General features: G+C 45.4%; 2 protein-coding genes across 2 annotated transcripts; both read left to right on the top strand.

Moving 5' to 3' along the window:
• Window positions 1-4735: 4735 nt before the first annotated feature.
• MYCFIDRAFT_212397 (uncharacterized protein) lies at window positions 4736-5831 on the top strand. Its single transcript, XM_007932666.1, has 2 exons — window positions 4736-5314; window positions 5373-5831. The coding sequence occupies exons 1-2, from the start codon at window positions 4941-4943 to the stop codon at window positions 5488-5490; spliced, it is 492 nt and encodes a 163-aa protein (XP_007930857.1). The 5' UTR covers window positions 4736-4940; the 3' UTR covers window positions 5491-5831.
• On the top strand, window positions 5611-14482 carry MYCFIDRAFT_208984 (uncharacterized protein; the record flags this gene model as incomplete). Its single annotated transcript, XM_007932665.1, has 12 exons — window positions 5611-5648; window positions 5678-5687; window positions 5720-6021; window positions 6045-6156; window positions 6184-6281; window positions 6310-6498; window positions 6528-6591; window positions 6624-6774; window positions 6800-6930; window positions 6961-6967; window positions 6997-7088; window positions 14466-14482. Exons 3-12 carry the CDS (start codon window positions 5887-5889, stop codon window positions 14480-14482), a joined length of 996 nt encoding a protein of 331 aa, XP_007930856.1. The 5' UTR covers window positions 5611-5648; window positions 5678-5687; window positions 5720-5886.
• Window positions 14483-15117: the final 635 nt, after the last annotated feature.

Here is a 15117-nt window from a genome sequence, read left to right as displayed (position 1 = left end):
TTGTACTATAAATAGCTTAATTACCCCTTTACCTTCGTTCCTAGCCCTAATTACCTCTTTAACTATAATTCTTTCTATAATCTCTTTCCCTATAAGTCCTTAGATTTCCTTTTGCTCCTATAGGTCCGTAATATAGACTCTAACTACTGTCCTCGGGGGTTTTAGCGCCTCCTAACTAGCTACTACTGCCTAGGTACGGTGGTTTAGGCTTATCTCCTATTGTTTCTTCGTAATCTTTGCTACGACTGTATTAGCTACCTTTGTAATTACGTAGCTTGCCTAGTTATAGATTGCTTTCAGTCCTCTAAGGAGTTCTGAGATTATTATTCTGTATACCCTCTTAGGGGTTCTTCTATCTTCCGCCTTTAGCACCTCCTCTACCCTAGTATATAGTGCTTTCTATTCGTCCTCCCTTCCTTCTTAACTATCTTCCCTTTGTCTCTAATTGTTCGCTACTATTTTCTTCTTTTCCTTCTTGCGTTAATATACTATACTCAACTAAGTTATATACTAGTAATAGTAGTTAAGAATCGACTAACCGAAACTACTGCGTATCTCTATTTTAGATATTTAGTAGGCTTTTCTTCGGAGATTAGATACTATTCTACCGGCAAGCTAATATCGACTAGTTATAACTACGTACTAGTATTATTCTCGTTACCGGTATATTCGTAGTATACTTATAGGCGTTAGTATTATAAAGTTAAGATTTAGGCCTTAGGTATCTAGTACTTTAATTTCTACTAAACTCCCTTTAGTTATCTAAAGAGTTAGCGAAGATAGAGGTATCCGGAGGGCTATAAGCGTAAAATTAGTTAGTATATCCTTAAGTAGTCGGTAAAGATAAGGTTTCTAGAGAAATAAGCGTAGGTAGTCGGTAGTAGATATAAGTATATTAACCTAAATAGGGTACCGATCGCGCCGCTATAGCGGCTAGGTTTATAAGGCCGCTTAACTACTTCTATAGTTATTTATAGGCTATATATAGACCGCTAAGAGCTCTAGTTTTAAGCTAATTTAAAGCCTTATAATTATATAGTATATATTTATAAATAAGGAGTTATAATAAAGCTAAACTAGACATTGTTTAGAGGCTATTTCTACCTCTTATTTATCGACCTATTCTATCTCTTTCTCGTAGTTACGTATCGCGCTTATTTCGACCTTACTATCGCTAAATTCTGTACTCTTTATTATATATAAGTCTTTATAAGCTAAATACCTATTGCCTAAGGATATAGAGTTATTACTTAATAAGCTAGAAATTAAGCGGCTAGTACGTATAACCCGTAAACTGTAATAATCTCGTACTAAGCGTATTATTATTATTGTAGTTTAAGAGCTCGTTTCTACTAAATCTATACGATTAAAGGCGGCTACTCTTCTACCCTACTAGTAGTAGTAAGGCTATTCGAATAGAAGGCTTCGAATACGACGAATACCGCTATTTTATATTAAACGTATAGTATAATAAGAACCGGCTAAACTCCCTATCGAATAATAGCTATAGGTAACTATATCGACGACTTAGCCTCGAGTATCGTATAATTCGGATCTATAGGCGCTATATATTAAATATAGCGCTAAAGAGGCTAAATTAATACCTTATCGTACTTATAAGTAGCGAGGTATTAATAATAGGCCGTTATAGTAACTAGTCTTCTATATAGCCGTATTACTAACTCTGCCTCTACTAGTTGCTCTAACTAAAACTAAAACTAACCTTCTAGATATATATAGGCCTCGTATTATTATTAAAGGCTATTCTTTACTAGTCTACGGTCTACCTAATAAGATCGGCCCTACTACTAGTCTACTTAGGTCGAAGATAGTAAAGAAAACGTACTATATAAGGTTAAAGAGGACCTATTTAATAGTCTCCTAGATATAGACTTTCTAAGTTATATAACTAACGCTAATTAGTTAATTGCCGCTATCTTTACTAAAGGACGCTAGTAAAAGTAATTAGTACGATAACGACGAGGTAGTAAGGCATTAACGGCCGTTAGTTTCGTTCTTACTAGACGATTTGCCCTTACTAAGTAAGCTATTTCTACCTTATAATCTACTACTCCTATCTTCTATAGTAGAGCTACCTTCTATAGTAGAGTTACTTTCTATAGTAAAGCTACCTTCTATAGTAGAGCTACCTTCTATAGTACTATCTATAGCTCTATACCTATTACCTATATTATTACCTAGTAAAGATACTTTAATTAATCTACTATAGCTACTAGGTAGCTCTTATAAATTTCGTCGTTAGAAGCCTCTAACTAGTAAGCCTATAATACCTTTAAAACGCGCTTATAGAAGGTTATATATAGGTATACTACCTCAACTATACTAGATAGATTAATCCTCTCGTACGCTATCTCCTATACTAATTAGACTACTAGAACGACGGATCTAAGGGGAGCGTATCGCTTCTAAGTAGTAGAAGCAGTAGTACTAAGGTATAGGCGTAAACTTAGTTGTTTTCGAGCGATTGCGGCTGTTCGGAACGGTAGAAATCCGAGGTAATTAGGTTGCATAGGGGGTGTTCGCAACACCCCGATTTGTGCACTGGTTTCGGTGGTTTGAGGGCACTCTGTAGGGTGGTACGGAACCCACAGGGTGTGCTGGAGCTACCTCGACTTTGCTTTCTAGGTTGATCTGCTCGCACTTGTCGGCGACCGGGATTGAAAGTCGGTCGTGCTCATCAGGCAGATCGGACACTCATCTATGATGATCTGCGCGAATCGAAGAGGGCGGCAGTGTCAACCAATGAAGGTACAATGTAATGCGGCCTGGTATTCTTTGCAATAAAGTGTGATGTGAGACTCCATGTTCCGGGTAGATGGTGGCAGTGCTTCTTGAAGCATCAGGTCTTATTTACCAGTACATGTGGGGAGTCGAGCAATATCAGGCGACGGAGAAACGGTAACATGACTCGATCTCTTCAGTGAAGATGCCTGCTCTCCACAGACTTGAAAGGCGCGGGCATGGAGAAATACCTGGGGGTCGGTAGAGTCAGCGATTCAATCGATGGTCCCAAGCAGCAGGGACCAGATGCTTTCGGATTCCCACGAGTAGCAAGTGGCGGTTCTTATGATGTTCCGTTCCAGTGCGCGGTGGTGACATGGGTTATCTCTTGTCGGCAGCCCATGCGCCTGAGGTTGTATTTGAGAATACCCTCGCAAGGTGTCGGGCAGACTCCAGAGGCAATTGTTGCGGGGATGAACAAGCAAGCAGGTCGCGTCGTCGCGCTACCAGTAATGAGGTCGACGGGGATGAAGGCACGAAATGGGACCGGGGAGGCGGCGGTCGGGGACGGTGGTGTGGGCAGGCGGAGGCGCAGGTCAGTGGGCGACAGCGCCGGCGACATCGACGCGGTGCTCGATGGCGGGCGTGCATGAAAAGTGGACGAAAGGTGCTCAAGGTGATCCTCGGGGGCCGGGGCTTGCCGCCTTGTTTGGGTCGCAGAGCAGAGCAGACTTCCAAGTTGTGGCCTGAGCTCCTTGCAGCACCCAGTTGGCTTTGGGCCTTTGGCTTGGGCGTTGGCGTCCCGAGTGAGCGGGTCTCAGCAAAGGTTCGCTGGCTGCCGGCTCCCACGAATCTGCGCAGCCGAGTGCAATCTCACACGCGCAGTCAAAGCCAAACCGTCAACGTGGACGCTGCGCTGCAGCCTGCACGCTGCACGCTGGACGTGGATGCAACAAGCAAGCCGCTCAAGCCTGTCAGTGAGCCGCTGAGGTGAAAAGGTCGGCACGCCGCCAACCAGTCCGTCTGCCGAGTCTGCGCCCCAACCCGACTGCCCCTACCTGATATCATTCATCTGCTGCCAACTGTGCGAGCTGCCCGTCTTCTCGCCTGTCGACCAGCTCGTCGCCCGCAGCTGGCTCTCTGCACGCCGACGGAAGTGTGAGATGGCCCATTAACGGAAGCCGATCTTGCTCGAATGCGTTCCAGCAGCCGGAGAGCATCCCTTCAACATCGCCAGCTCCACAACCCGAATAGCAACCACCGGCCGAAGCACGTCGACGCCCGCGTCTTGCTCTTGCCCTGGTGAGCCTCTCCCACATTGTTGACACCCCACTTCTTACACCAACACTATCATGGCCGAGCACATAACCCGGCCGAATACCAACGACAGGGGACGGAGACGAGGGAGTCTCGCACGCGCCTTCGATAAGGTCAGGGCTGCTATGAAGCGACGGAGCAGCAGCGTGCGGAGCGAGCAGTCTCCCAATCCTAGACATTCAACCATACAGGAGACTGCAGTGCAAGCAATGGAAACGACCAGTGCCTCTCGTGCTCCCTCGCTCCTTGACGAAACCACAAACGATGATGCCATACTTCCGCCTGCGACGACCGGAACCGGAGCCACAGAACTGAAGCCTGCCACGATTGCCCTAGACGACACGATTGAGGTGGATGCTTCGGACGAAGGCGATTCAGACGAGCCTCTCCTTCCGTTGCCATTGCCGTCTGGGAGGAGACGCCTGACAACGGAAAAGGCGCGAGAACTATTTGCCCAGCACGGCCTGCAATACGACGCTCGCAGCAAACGACCCATGCAGGATCCACCGATGAAGATACGGCGTGTGGAGAAGCCGATCAGATTGAGGGTGCATTGGACTTGTCACCAATGCAGCAAACAGTTTGGGATGGAACGGATATGTGTTGAGTGCGGTCACCATAGGTGTTCAGAGTGTTCGCGACATCCACCGAAGAAGGTGCGGGAACTGGTAGACAGCACGAGACTGGCATTCGAGCAGGAGTCCAGGCAAAGGAGAGAGCTTGTCAGCCCGGAGCAGGATGCTGAAGCGCATGCTGTACCAGCCCCGCCAGAGACGCCATCACCGGAGACCAGATCGCCCGTACAGCTGGCTGCTCCGCTGGAGCTAGATGACGGTGGCGATGCAGATGGCGACGCCGACATCCGAGACTTTGATTTCGTCATGTACGCAAGACCGCGTGCGGGAATCCAGACGGTGATCAAACCGAGAGCTCAACTGGGACGAAGAATATGTCACAAGTGTGAGCATGACATACAACCAGCGACGCGGAATGAATGTCAGAGTTGCGGTCATCTGAAGTGCAGTCAATGCCCGCGCCTGCCCCAGAAATCGCGGAGGCACGGCAAGAGCGCTCAGCATGGGGAGGAGCAATGTGTGGACGAAGAAGTACCCATGGTCAAAGCTGTGCAGCGAGTACATCGGAAGCCTCGACAACGAGTACGCTATACCTGCGAGCACTGCGATTCATTGTTCGTTGAAAGAAGTCGGTGTCTGGGCTGTGGGCATGAGCGCTGCACCAATTGCCACCGAGAACCGTGAGTTGATGGCTTCCGTCTTGCTTTCGAAGACCTACACTAATCATGACTCCTACAGTCCCAAGCGCGCTCCAATACGACACGACCCCGAAATTCTACGAGCTGTGGCAGACAGGCTGGCTGCTTATGGGGCCACCCTCCAACACTCTCCTGGAGTCACCGTTGGCGGAGCCTGAACACACCTGACGATCCAGATTTCAGTCCCATCGCGACATTTCTGACGACACTTATGTTTTCACTCTTGATGATGCCATTTCGAGCTTCTTGTTCAACATTAGAACATTAATGTACGCTAGACGGGAGGCCGCACTGGCAGCAGTCTGAATATCTGCACGTGGCGCTTACGAGATCAATCGACCTCAGTGTACGTCAAGTGCTGCCGTGGTGCAGGGTGACGGACGACAGAAGGGTGGCAAACTATTCATACCAGTGTGTATGCACATGATCGATACCAACGAACCGTATTCTACCGCTTTCCTCGTGTTCGCCACATTCCAGAACATGGGGAAAACATTCCACATGCTACATACCTATCGCTGATTTTCACCCAAACAGAATTTAAACACAGATGCATGGAAGGTCTTTGCCCTACACCCCCATCCACGGTTGTGTCTGTCGGTGCCGGGCTCATGAGACCTGACCTGTCGCTGAAATTATCCTTCTGTATTGCAACATTCCGTGGCTCTCAGTGTCGTCTCGTGCCTCAAGTGGTGCGCGCGCAGCATTCCAGTGTACCGATGGCGTGGACCTGACAACTCACTTGTGCGACAGCTCCAAACGCGCGAAACTGCGGCGGGTGAGACCTGTTGTGGAATTCCTTCACCTCTTCTACTATTATAAATGTATGATGACTTCTCTACGATCGTAAGCCAATGTATGTCACTACAATATCTTTCACAGCAATTCTAGCTGGTCTTGCTCATATAGCGCGATTCGTGTTCTCTTTATTGGAATGCCCAAGCCTCTCGTGCGCTCTACTGCAAGTCTGTAATAAGGAAGACCACGCCGTGGCTGCTTGCACGTGCAAACGACCACCGGGTCGTCGAGCCGGCGACAGCCAAAAGAAGGATGCTGGCATGTCTTGGGAAGCCCATCGGTTGTCCTCAAACATACGGGCCTCAAGCCACTTTGGGGAGCTCCGGCGAATCACCAATGCTAGCTTCATGAACCTGCAGGTTAGCGATGTGCGCGGTGTGTGCCGGCAAGGCGGCAGAGCAAGCCGGACGTGAACGATCACAAATCTGATATGCTCGCTTCGCTGGCGAGATGTAGTGTCCGTGGTGCATGATGTCAATGCTCTTTGGTGAAGTCCGTCCTCTGCATCCTCTGTTTCGGAGAAAGATTTCCAGCTTCCGGGAACTTTCATCATGCACGTTTGGGCCTTGGCATGCGGTTTGCTATGTACAGCATGGGACCTGCGTCTCTTTCCCAGCAACTAGCTGCGAACGACTCGTCCTTTGGTGCTGAATGACATGAATGATGAAGCCTGCCCATGAGTGCTTTGGGCACTTGGGAAATTTTGTCCTGGCTGACGCGACCACCTCTCTGGAACGCATTTCCTGCTCCCGCGGTTGACGCTCAAGCCTGGCCTGGCCGGGCCCGGCCCAACTGGACATGTGCATCAGGGGCAGGCAGACAATACAAAGTGTCTCGGTGAGAATATTAATGCGAGTTGGGTGAAGTTCAAGACAGTGTCTATCCGGTCTGCTAGGACCAGCTTCGAGATTGACGGCGACTTCCGTGGTATCCCGCTACCTCCTCTCAGGCGCTCCGAGTGTTATAGATTCTTCTACGTGATTCTGTATCCTTAGGCATCGACACTAACTACATTAGGTATAGAGAAAGCTACAGCGGAGCGCCTAAAGTCAAACCGTTCCTCCTCTATATAAGTCCCCGAATACGAAAGTAGTTACAAATCTATACAGCCTAACAACTACGCAAAATAGTGAAAAGTTGTTAGTAGTATAGTTATACGTTATAAAATGATCTCTTAGATTGTCTATACAAAGTAGTCGCGAAAACGTTAATTAAGAGATTAATTTTTAGTCTTCTAAGACGACTTGCCCGAACACTCTATTTGTATCTACCTACTATATATTACTTACCTACAAACAGCATATACAACGCTAAGCGAAGCACGTACGGCCCGTCGCATTAACTACCTCTCTAATCTCCGCGCTTTAGAATGCCTTAAAACTACCGCCCTTGTCTTAATATTGCTATCTAGGGCTAATAAGGCACCGTCTACCTTTAATACTAACGCGCTATTATATCGACCTCTCTAGTACTTACGCGTATACGCATACATATCTAGCCGCCTCGCGTATATTTAAAGGTCGATCCTACTATCGCCGCCGCCGCCGCCGCCGCCGCCGCCGTATCTACTACCGATAACAATACTACTAAAATTAGGTAGTAGCGAGAAGTAGCGCCGCGCCTAGGCAAAGAAAGATAAGGCAGCTAAGACCGGATCTTAGAAGAAGAAGAAAGGCGACTAGCCTATCGGACCTAAACTACTAGGTCGTACTACTATTAGTCGAGAGTCGCTAGACTTTAGCTATCTACTACTAGTCGAGTAGCTAGCTAGAAAGAGTAACTATAAAGCCTAGTTCTAGTAGCGCTGCGACAAGATCTTTAATACTAATATATTACTCGAGCAAGTATAGTAGTTAGTCTACGATGCGATGCGTATCCTAGAAGCTATTAACGTACATCGCGATATTATTACCTAAGGACTACGAAAGATTCTCGATAAGATGTATCTAGGTAAGGGCTTTATGCTAAAGGAATCCTAGATCTATAGTGTCTAGGCTCTCGTATTTGCCTACTCTAATGTAATAATAGTAGCTAAGACTAGCGAAGGCAAGAGTTTGCCTTTTTAGGCCTTTAGCCTATTGATAGGTATAGTAGTTATTAAAATTACTCTATTAAATCGTCTTAGTAAGGAGTATATAGAGGATGTGCGCGAGACTGCCCGACAAGCTAACTATCTAATTAATATAGTTAATATTACCGTAGAGAATAAGAGTATAGATCGTAACCTATTTTAGAAGATTATAGATAGCAAGGTCTACTATATTATCCTTAGTCTAGAAACTGTAGCTAGCGAGGATTTCCGAGCTATTATTCGAGACCTAAAGGCCCGGGCTCGGATTAGTTTAGTTGTAATCGACGAGATGTACCTAGTAGCGAAGTAGAAGGAGTTTCGTAAGGAATATGCCTAGATCTTCTCGCTGCGGAAGCTGCTACGTACCGACACGGTATAGTTAGGCTATTCTGCTACTAGTAAGTAGATCGAGCTAAGCTAAACTAAACCGAGCTAACTATCGCTAGTATCTAAGGAAACAGAGGACTTTATAGCTAAGAACGGTAGCTTCCGACCTCTTAGAAATAAACCGTATAAGACTAAGGTTCTCTGCAGTAGTATTAATCGACTAGATACTATATACATCTTACGGACTATCGATAAAGACTAGCTTAGAGGGTATAACTACCTATACTTCGTAATCGATAGAGCCTTCGATCTAGAAAGTAAGGAAGCTATACCTTAAGGCATTAAGAAGGCTCTACTATTCATTAATAGTCGGAAGTCCGTATAAGAGCTAGCTAGTGTCATTCGAATATAGCTAGTTGCTACAACATCTACCTATAGCGATCCAAAAAAGCGATATACATAGAGCAATACTAGTATAAATGTTTATACTACCGTCTCGTTCTATACTAGTAGCGTAGCTAAGCGCGACTAGACTCGTCGATACAAGCAATATAGTCGTACTATAGAGGGCCCCGATAGCCTATCGAACATTCGCATTATAATCGCTACGACTGCGTTTAGTGTCGGTCTAAACATCCTAGATATCGAGATTGTCGCCTAGATTAAGTATCCGATAACTCGAGACATTAAAGATTTAATATAGCGACTTAGTCGTATTAGTCGTGCCCTTCTATAGCAGGGCAAGCGGAGTATAGCCTTAGTCTTCTTGCTATACCTAATTAATGACAGTAAGAAGCAGCCTCGTCCTAATTCTTATTATTTAGCGATAAGAGTTTGAAGATTATACTAGTATCGCTATACGCTAGGCCGTTCCTTAAGCCTATCGTAGTTACAAATTCCCGGAGAGGATGCTAAGGGAGACTACGGCGATGCGAGTGCTACTAGCGATACAGATGTAGATACAGATACAGATACTAGCACGGATCCGAAGTATTAGACTAAGGCAGAGATAGCTGCCCGCGAGAAGATTCCAAAGATCTAGATACATTTCTAGAACGATCGATATCGAGACTATAGTATCTACCCTCGCAAGGTAATCCTCTAGTACCTTAGCGAGGATAAGGTAATATATCTATAAGACCTACTACCGAGCGAGCACTGCTATAATGCCTATAACCCTGCCCTCGATCTCTTTTACAATAGTAGGCTACCGGTAGAAGCTATAGGTCTAATCTTCCGTAAGCTAGGAAATGGGACACGTCCGGCTATTGCCTTCTAGAAGCTATAGGCCTAGTTGTCTTCTAAGAACAACAAGTACCTAGAATAGACTTATCGCTATATATTCGACCTGCCGTTAAAGACTATACTAGAAGACCGTAGGCTATAGAGTATCTATAATATATTTACTACTACGAGCTAGCTCGAGTAATAGGAGGATATTATCGTTAATTAGCGGCTGTTTAAGTAGAAGTCGGTCGATTTTATCGACTAGTTTAAAGCTTAGGACATCGACTAGCGCCTATTTGCGTTATACGAGCTAATTAATAAGATTAAGCGAATCGGTATAAGTGTCTTTACTAAGTGGAAGGCTAGTCTTAATACGAAAGCTAAGAAGCGCGCAGACAAGTAACGCGTAGTAGAGGAAGAGAAGAAAGCTACTGCTACTACTACTACTGCTAGACTCGCTTCTAGTTCTTAATCTACGGCCGGCCGACCCGTATTACTAAATACTTCGACAGTGTCTCTAGTATAGCGCCTTGCCGTATAGAACGCCGCGCGAAATGCCGTCTAGGCCGGTATTATAGAGTCCTCCCGTAGCGAGGCAGCTAGGATAGGTCTTCGTACGAATCAGATCGAGAGAGCGACTGCCGCTGCTACTGCTTCTAGTCCTAGTACTAGCCCTAAGCTACCTAGTCGGATAGTTACGCTTAATATAGTGCTTCTAGGCAATCTAGCCTCTGCCTTTCTATCCGCTTCGGCTGTTGCTATAGGTACTGCTATCGCTCGTAGTCCGGATAATCCGCGTAATAAGCGTCCTGCCTCTGTAAGCCTAGTAATAAGCTAGGTACCTCGACATAGAGCGCGCCGGATTGATTAAGTTAAATCGGAGCGAGCTAAGAGAGCTAAGCAGTTATTAAGTACAGTTACTCGCACTACTAAGGAGAGAGGTAGCCGTAAGCTACGTAGGAACCGTACGCTATTAGAAGCTAGTCTCCGTCTTATAGGCTAGTTACTAGGTAGCTCGCCGACAGGATTACTAAGCCGTCGCCGCTAACCCTACCTAGTTTAGCTGCTTCTACGAGAGCTAGCGCTAGAATTGGCGCTAGAATTAGCGCTAGAATTGGCACTAGAAATAGCGCTAGAAATAGTACTAGAAATAGCGCTAGAAATGGCGCTAGAAATAGCACTAGAATTAGCACTAGAATTGGCGGTAAATTAGCGCTAGAAATGGTAGTAGAATAGCGCTAGAAATAGCAGTAGAATAGCGCTAGAAATGGCAGTAGAATAGGTAGTAGAAATGGCGCTAGAAATGGCATTAACAACATCCGTTATAGCTACCCTTCTATTATGTCCTTGTAAGCTCGCTAAGTCCTTGTCCTATCCCCGGAAAAGTAAGCCGTAATACTACGCTCGATCGCGTTGCTTCTGCGAGAGCAGGCCTAGTTTAGCTGCTTCTACGAGAGCAGGCGTATAATGCCTAGTTTAGCTGCTTCTGCGAGAGCAGGCGTATAATGCCTAGTTTAGCTACTTCTGCGAGAGCAGGCGTGTAATACCTAGTTTAGCTGCTTCTGCGAGAGCCGGCGTATAATGTAGGATGCCTAGTTAAGCTGCTCCTACGAGAGCCGGCGTATAATATAGGATGCCTAGTTGAGTTGCTTCTACGAGTGCTAGTTGAGCTGCTTCTACGAGAGCTAGTTAAGCTACTTCTGCGAGAGCCGGCGTATAATGTAGGATGCCTAGTTAAGTTGCTTCTGCGAGTGCTAGTTAAGCTGCTTCTACGAGAGCTAGTTAAGCTACTTCTACGAGTGCTAGCGTGTAGTGCCTAGTTTAGCTGCTTCTGCGAGAGCTGGCGCTAGAATTGGCGCTAGAATTGGCATTTAATAAGGTCCTTCCTCACTACCCTTCTATTATATCCTTGTAAGCTCGCTAAGTAGGTTCTTCTATTATGTCCTTATAGGCTCGCTAAGCAGGCTCTTCTATTATATCCTTATAGGCTCGCTAAGCAGGCTCTTCTATTATGTCCTTATAGGCTCGCTAAGTAGGCTTTTCTATCGTAATCTTTGCGATAAGGGTTTGTAGATAGTCGTAGGTATAGATAGTCGTAGGTATCGATAGTATATAAGAGCTAGGCGAGAAGCGTAAATTCGAGGAAGCGACAAGGATGCCGAGTCCCGCTAAGACCCCGGATTTAGTATAGCAGAGCGCTTAATTAGTAGGATTAAACGTTATAGCTACTTCCTTCCGCGCATTTACAATACCGACTTTACGACTTTCATAATAGCATTACTAATATAGCGAGATACGTCGATTTAGCGCGTTTCTAGCAAATGGCGCTAACAAAAGTGTCTAATACGATAACGACGGCCGCCTTAGGCACTAACACTAGCGAGAAGTTACTAGCGAGACTAGCGAGACTAGCGAGACTAGCGAGACTAGCGAGACTAGCGAGACTAGCGAGACTAGCGAGACTAGCGAGACTAGTACTATACTTATTGCACCGCAGCTATTAGCACTATAATATATACGGCAAGGATAGATATATAGGGCGATAACATACATCGAGCGCTCGTAAAAGCACCCTTCGAGAAGCTACGATAGCCCTCTTACGTCAACGCCCTCTATTACTTAGACTCTCCCTAGAACGATTATTCCGATAACTAGTTACTATATAAGGTAGAGAAAACGAATAGTAGCGTCCGGGGATCTAATTAACTAGCGGCACTAAGCGGCTGCAGAAGCATACACTCCGAAGTATACTAGTATTATATATAGCCTATATGCTACGCGCAATGCGTAACAATTAACGCATTCTATTACTAACCACAGTACGCGAGGTATGTAGGAAGGGACTTATTAAGCGAAACACGACAGCGATCGCTAAAGCGACACTTATTAGTACCTAGACAATAATAGAGTGTAACCGCGCCCTTAGTATTAGAGATACCGCGAAAAAAAAGGTTGTCGAGCGCGTTGCAGTCGTATAGCAATATTAATGCGCTTGCTAGAAGAGAAGGCGCACTATAGTCGGATAATAGTCTTAATGCGCTTACTAGAAGGGGAGGCGCACTATAGTCGAATAGCAGTCTTAATACGCAAAGGGCTGCAGTCGTATAGCAGTAGTAAAGACTAAGACTAAGCGCCTTCGGGCTTAAGTACACTAGAGGCCCTTACGCAACGACTAAGGTTATTATAACTAACAGTCCTAACGAAGGCGTTACGCCGACTTAACTAGATACGTTCTCGAGAGCTATTATCCTATAAAGAATCCGAACGTAGGAAGCCTGTAGCCGCTACTTAAGGTGTACCTTACTAAAGAGTTTTTACCGAGTTAGGCCTATAGCAATGCTACGAACTAACCTACTTAGTAGGAGAGTCGCTATCGAGCCGCTACTTAAGGTGTACCTTACTAAAGAGTTTTTACCGAGTTAGACCGTTAGCCGTATTATAGGTGTACCTTACTAAAGAGTTTTTACCTCCGCTAATCTATCTAAGACCTCTGCGATGTTCTAATAAAAACTATGCTCTTTCGGTTGAATGCGTAGTCGACGCCCGCTAAAGCTATAGTATACCTACTCGCTAGGAGAGTCGCCTTCGCAACGTCTTGCGTCGATAAAGCCTATCGGAGACCTTAAAAGAAGGACTAAACAAACTCTACCGATCGAGGAACCTTAACTATTAGATAAGCGGCTCTATCGGTAGCAAGTCGTAGAACTAGCAAGGAATAGTGTTAATCGCTATAGAGCTACCTACATACGATAAAGAGGTATCGACACTATTACTATTAGAAGCCGATAGCTAGTATGTTACTAGGGGTGTTAGTGTGTTAGTATATATAGAAGAAGAAGAAGACGAAGAAGTTGAACTAGGAAGCGTAGGTCTATATTAGCGCATCGCAGGTAAGGTTTGCCTCTACTAATAGGATTGCGCTATTTAGCTATAATAGCAAGGCAATAATAACGGCTATATATTATCGCACTTTTAACGCAATAGCCGCCGACTGCTAGTCGAATGCCTAAGGCTAGAATTGCTAGCGACTAGAGGCATTGTACGCCTAGCTTCGTAGCTAGCTATTAAGCAATTATCGTACGCCTAGCCTAGCTAGCTATTAAGCTATTATCGTACGCCTAGCTAAACCCTTCGTAGCTAGCTATCAAGCAATTATCGTACGCCTAGCCTAGCTAGCTATTAAGCTATTATCGTACGCCTAGCTAAACCCTTCGTAGCTAGCTATTAAGCAATTATCGTACGCCTAGCCTAGCTAGCTATTAAGCAATTATCGTACGCCTAGCCTGGCTAGCTATCAAGCTATTATCGTACGCCTAGTACTAGAAAATAAAGCACTAGAAGATAAAGCTATAGTAGCACTAGAAGCTAACAGCCTATGTCAATTAGTATAGCAAGGAACGGTAGCTAAGCGATAGATATAGCAGGTTGGATTTCTATATACTAAATGTGTTACCCTCTTAGTCAAGCTCGTTAAGATAGGTAGTCGGTAGCGCCTCGTCTCCCTACTCGTCTCCCTACTCGTCTCCTAGCTATCTATTACGCCGATCGACCGCATTAGCCTATATAGAGTCGCTAGCATTAACAGTAGAGTCTTCGATAGCACTAAGATCACCGGTAGCTATACGACTAGCAATAGCAGCAGCCTCTATCTCCTCGTCTATCGATACGGTACTACGACCCTAATAATACTGCGCATTGCCCTCGTTGAAGTCGGCTACCTTTTCTAAGATCTGCATGCCTCCGAGCTGCTAGATGTTATTAGAGACGTTGCTACTAGGGTTTCCGTATAGCTTTGTATATCTATTAGAGTACAGCTTCTCGGCTCTACTAAATACGTCGATAGAGGTGTCCTTATAGGTATAGTAGCTGCTTAGCTTGATCCTAGTTATATTAGTTATTATAGTGCGCAAGACTCTAGATGGCTCCCGGTTCAATGCTACCTTCTTAAATGTAGCCTATATATTATAGGTCGAATTAGCGTATCGGTTGATGTCCTTAGAGTACTCGTAATTGTAGAGCTTAAGACACTTATTAGCTGCGACAGCATGTCCCTTGTTACCGTTTATAGAGATTATACTTAATATTAGGATTGCCTTTTGTACTACTAGATTAGCACTAGGACCGAGCAGCTAGCGTAGGTAGGTTATTAGGCGGCTATAATTGCCCTAACGAGCACTAAAGAATAATAGGATTAGGAAGTCGACTAATTTACGAAGATAGCTAATATCTATATTACGGATAGACTTACGCAACGTAAGGAATTACTCAATCTCCTTTAGCATTCGAGACATTGTCGTAAACTGCGGATCTGTTCTAGGTTAGCCGCGCTAGGCAGACGGAGACAACGTATCGTTATATATCT

This window comes from Pseudocercospora fijiensis (genome assembly GCF_000340215.1).
Source record: "Pseudocercospora fijiensis CIRAD86 unplaced genomic scaffold MYCFIscaffold_9, whole genome shotgun sequence".
NCBI classification, from domain to species: domain Eukaryota; kingdom Fungi; phylum Ascomycota; class Dothideomycetes; order Mycosphaerellales; family Mycosphaerellaceae; genus Pseudocercospora; species Pseudocercospora fijiensis.
This window is presented reverse-complemented; position numbering and strand designations above follow the sequence as displayed.

Coding starts and splice junctions, on each gene's coding strand:
- MYCFIDRAFT_212397 (XM_007932666.1), top strand. CDS start 4,941: ATGTACGCAAGACCGCGTGCGGGAATCCAGACGGTGATCAAACCGAGA. Junction 5,315..5,372: donor ACCAATTGCCACCGAGAACC/GTGAGTTGATGG, acceptor TGACTCCTACAG/TCCCAAGCGCGCTCCAATAC.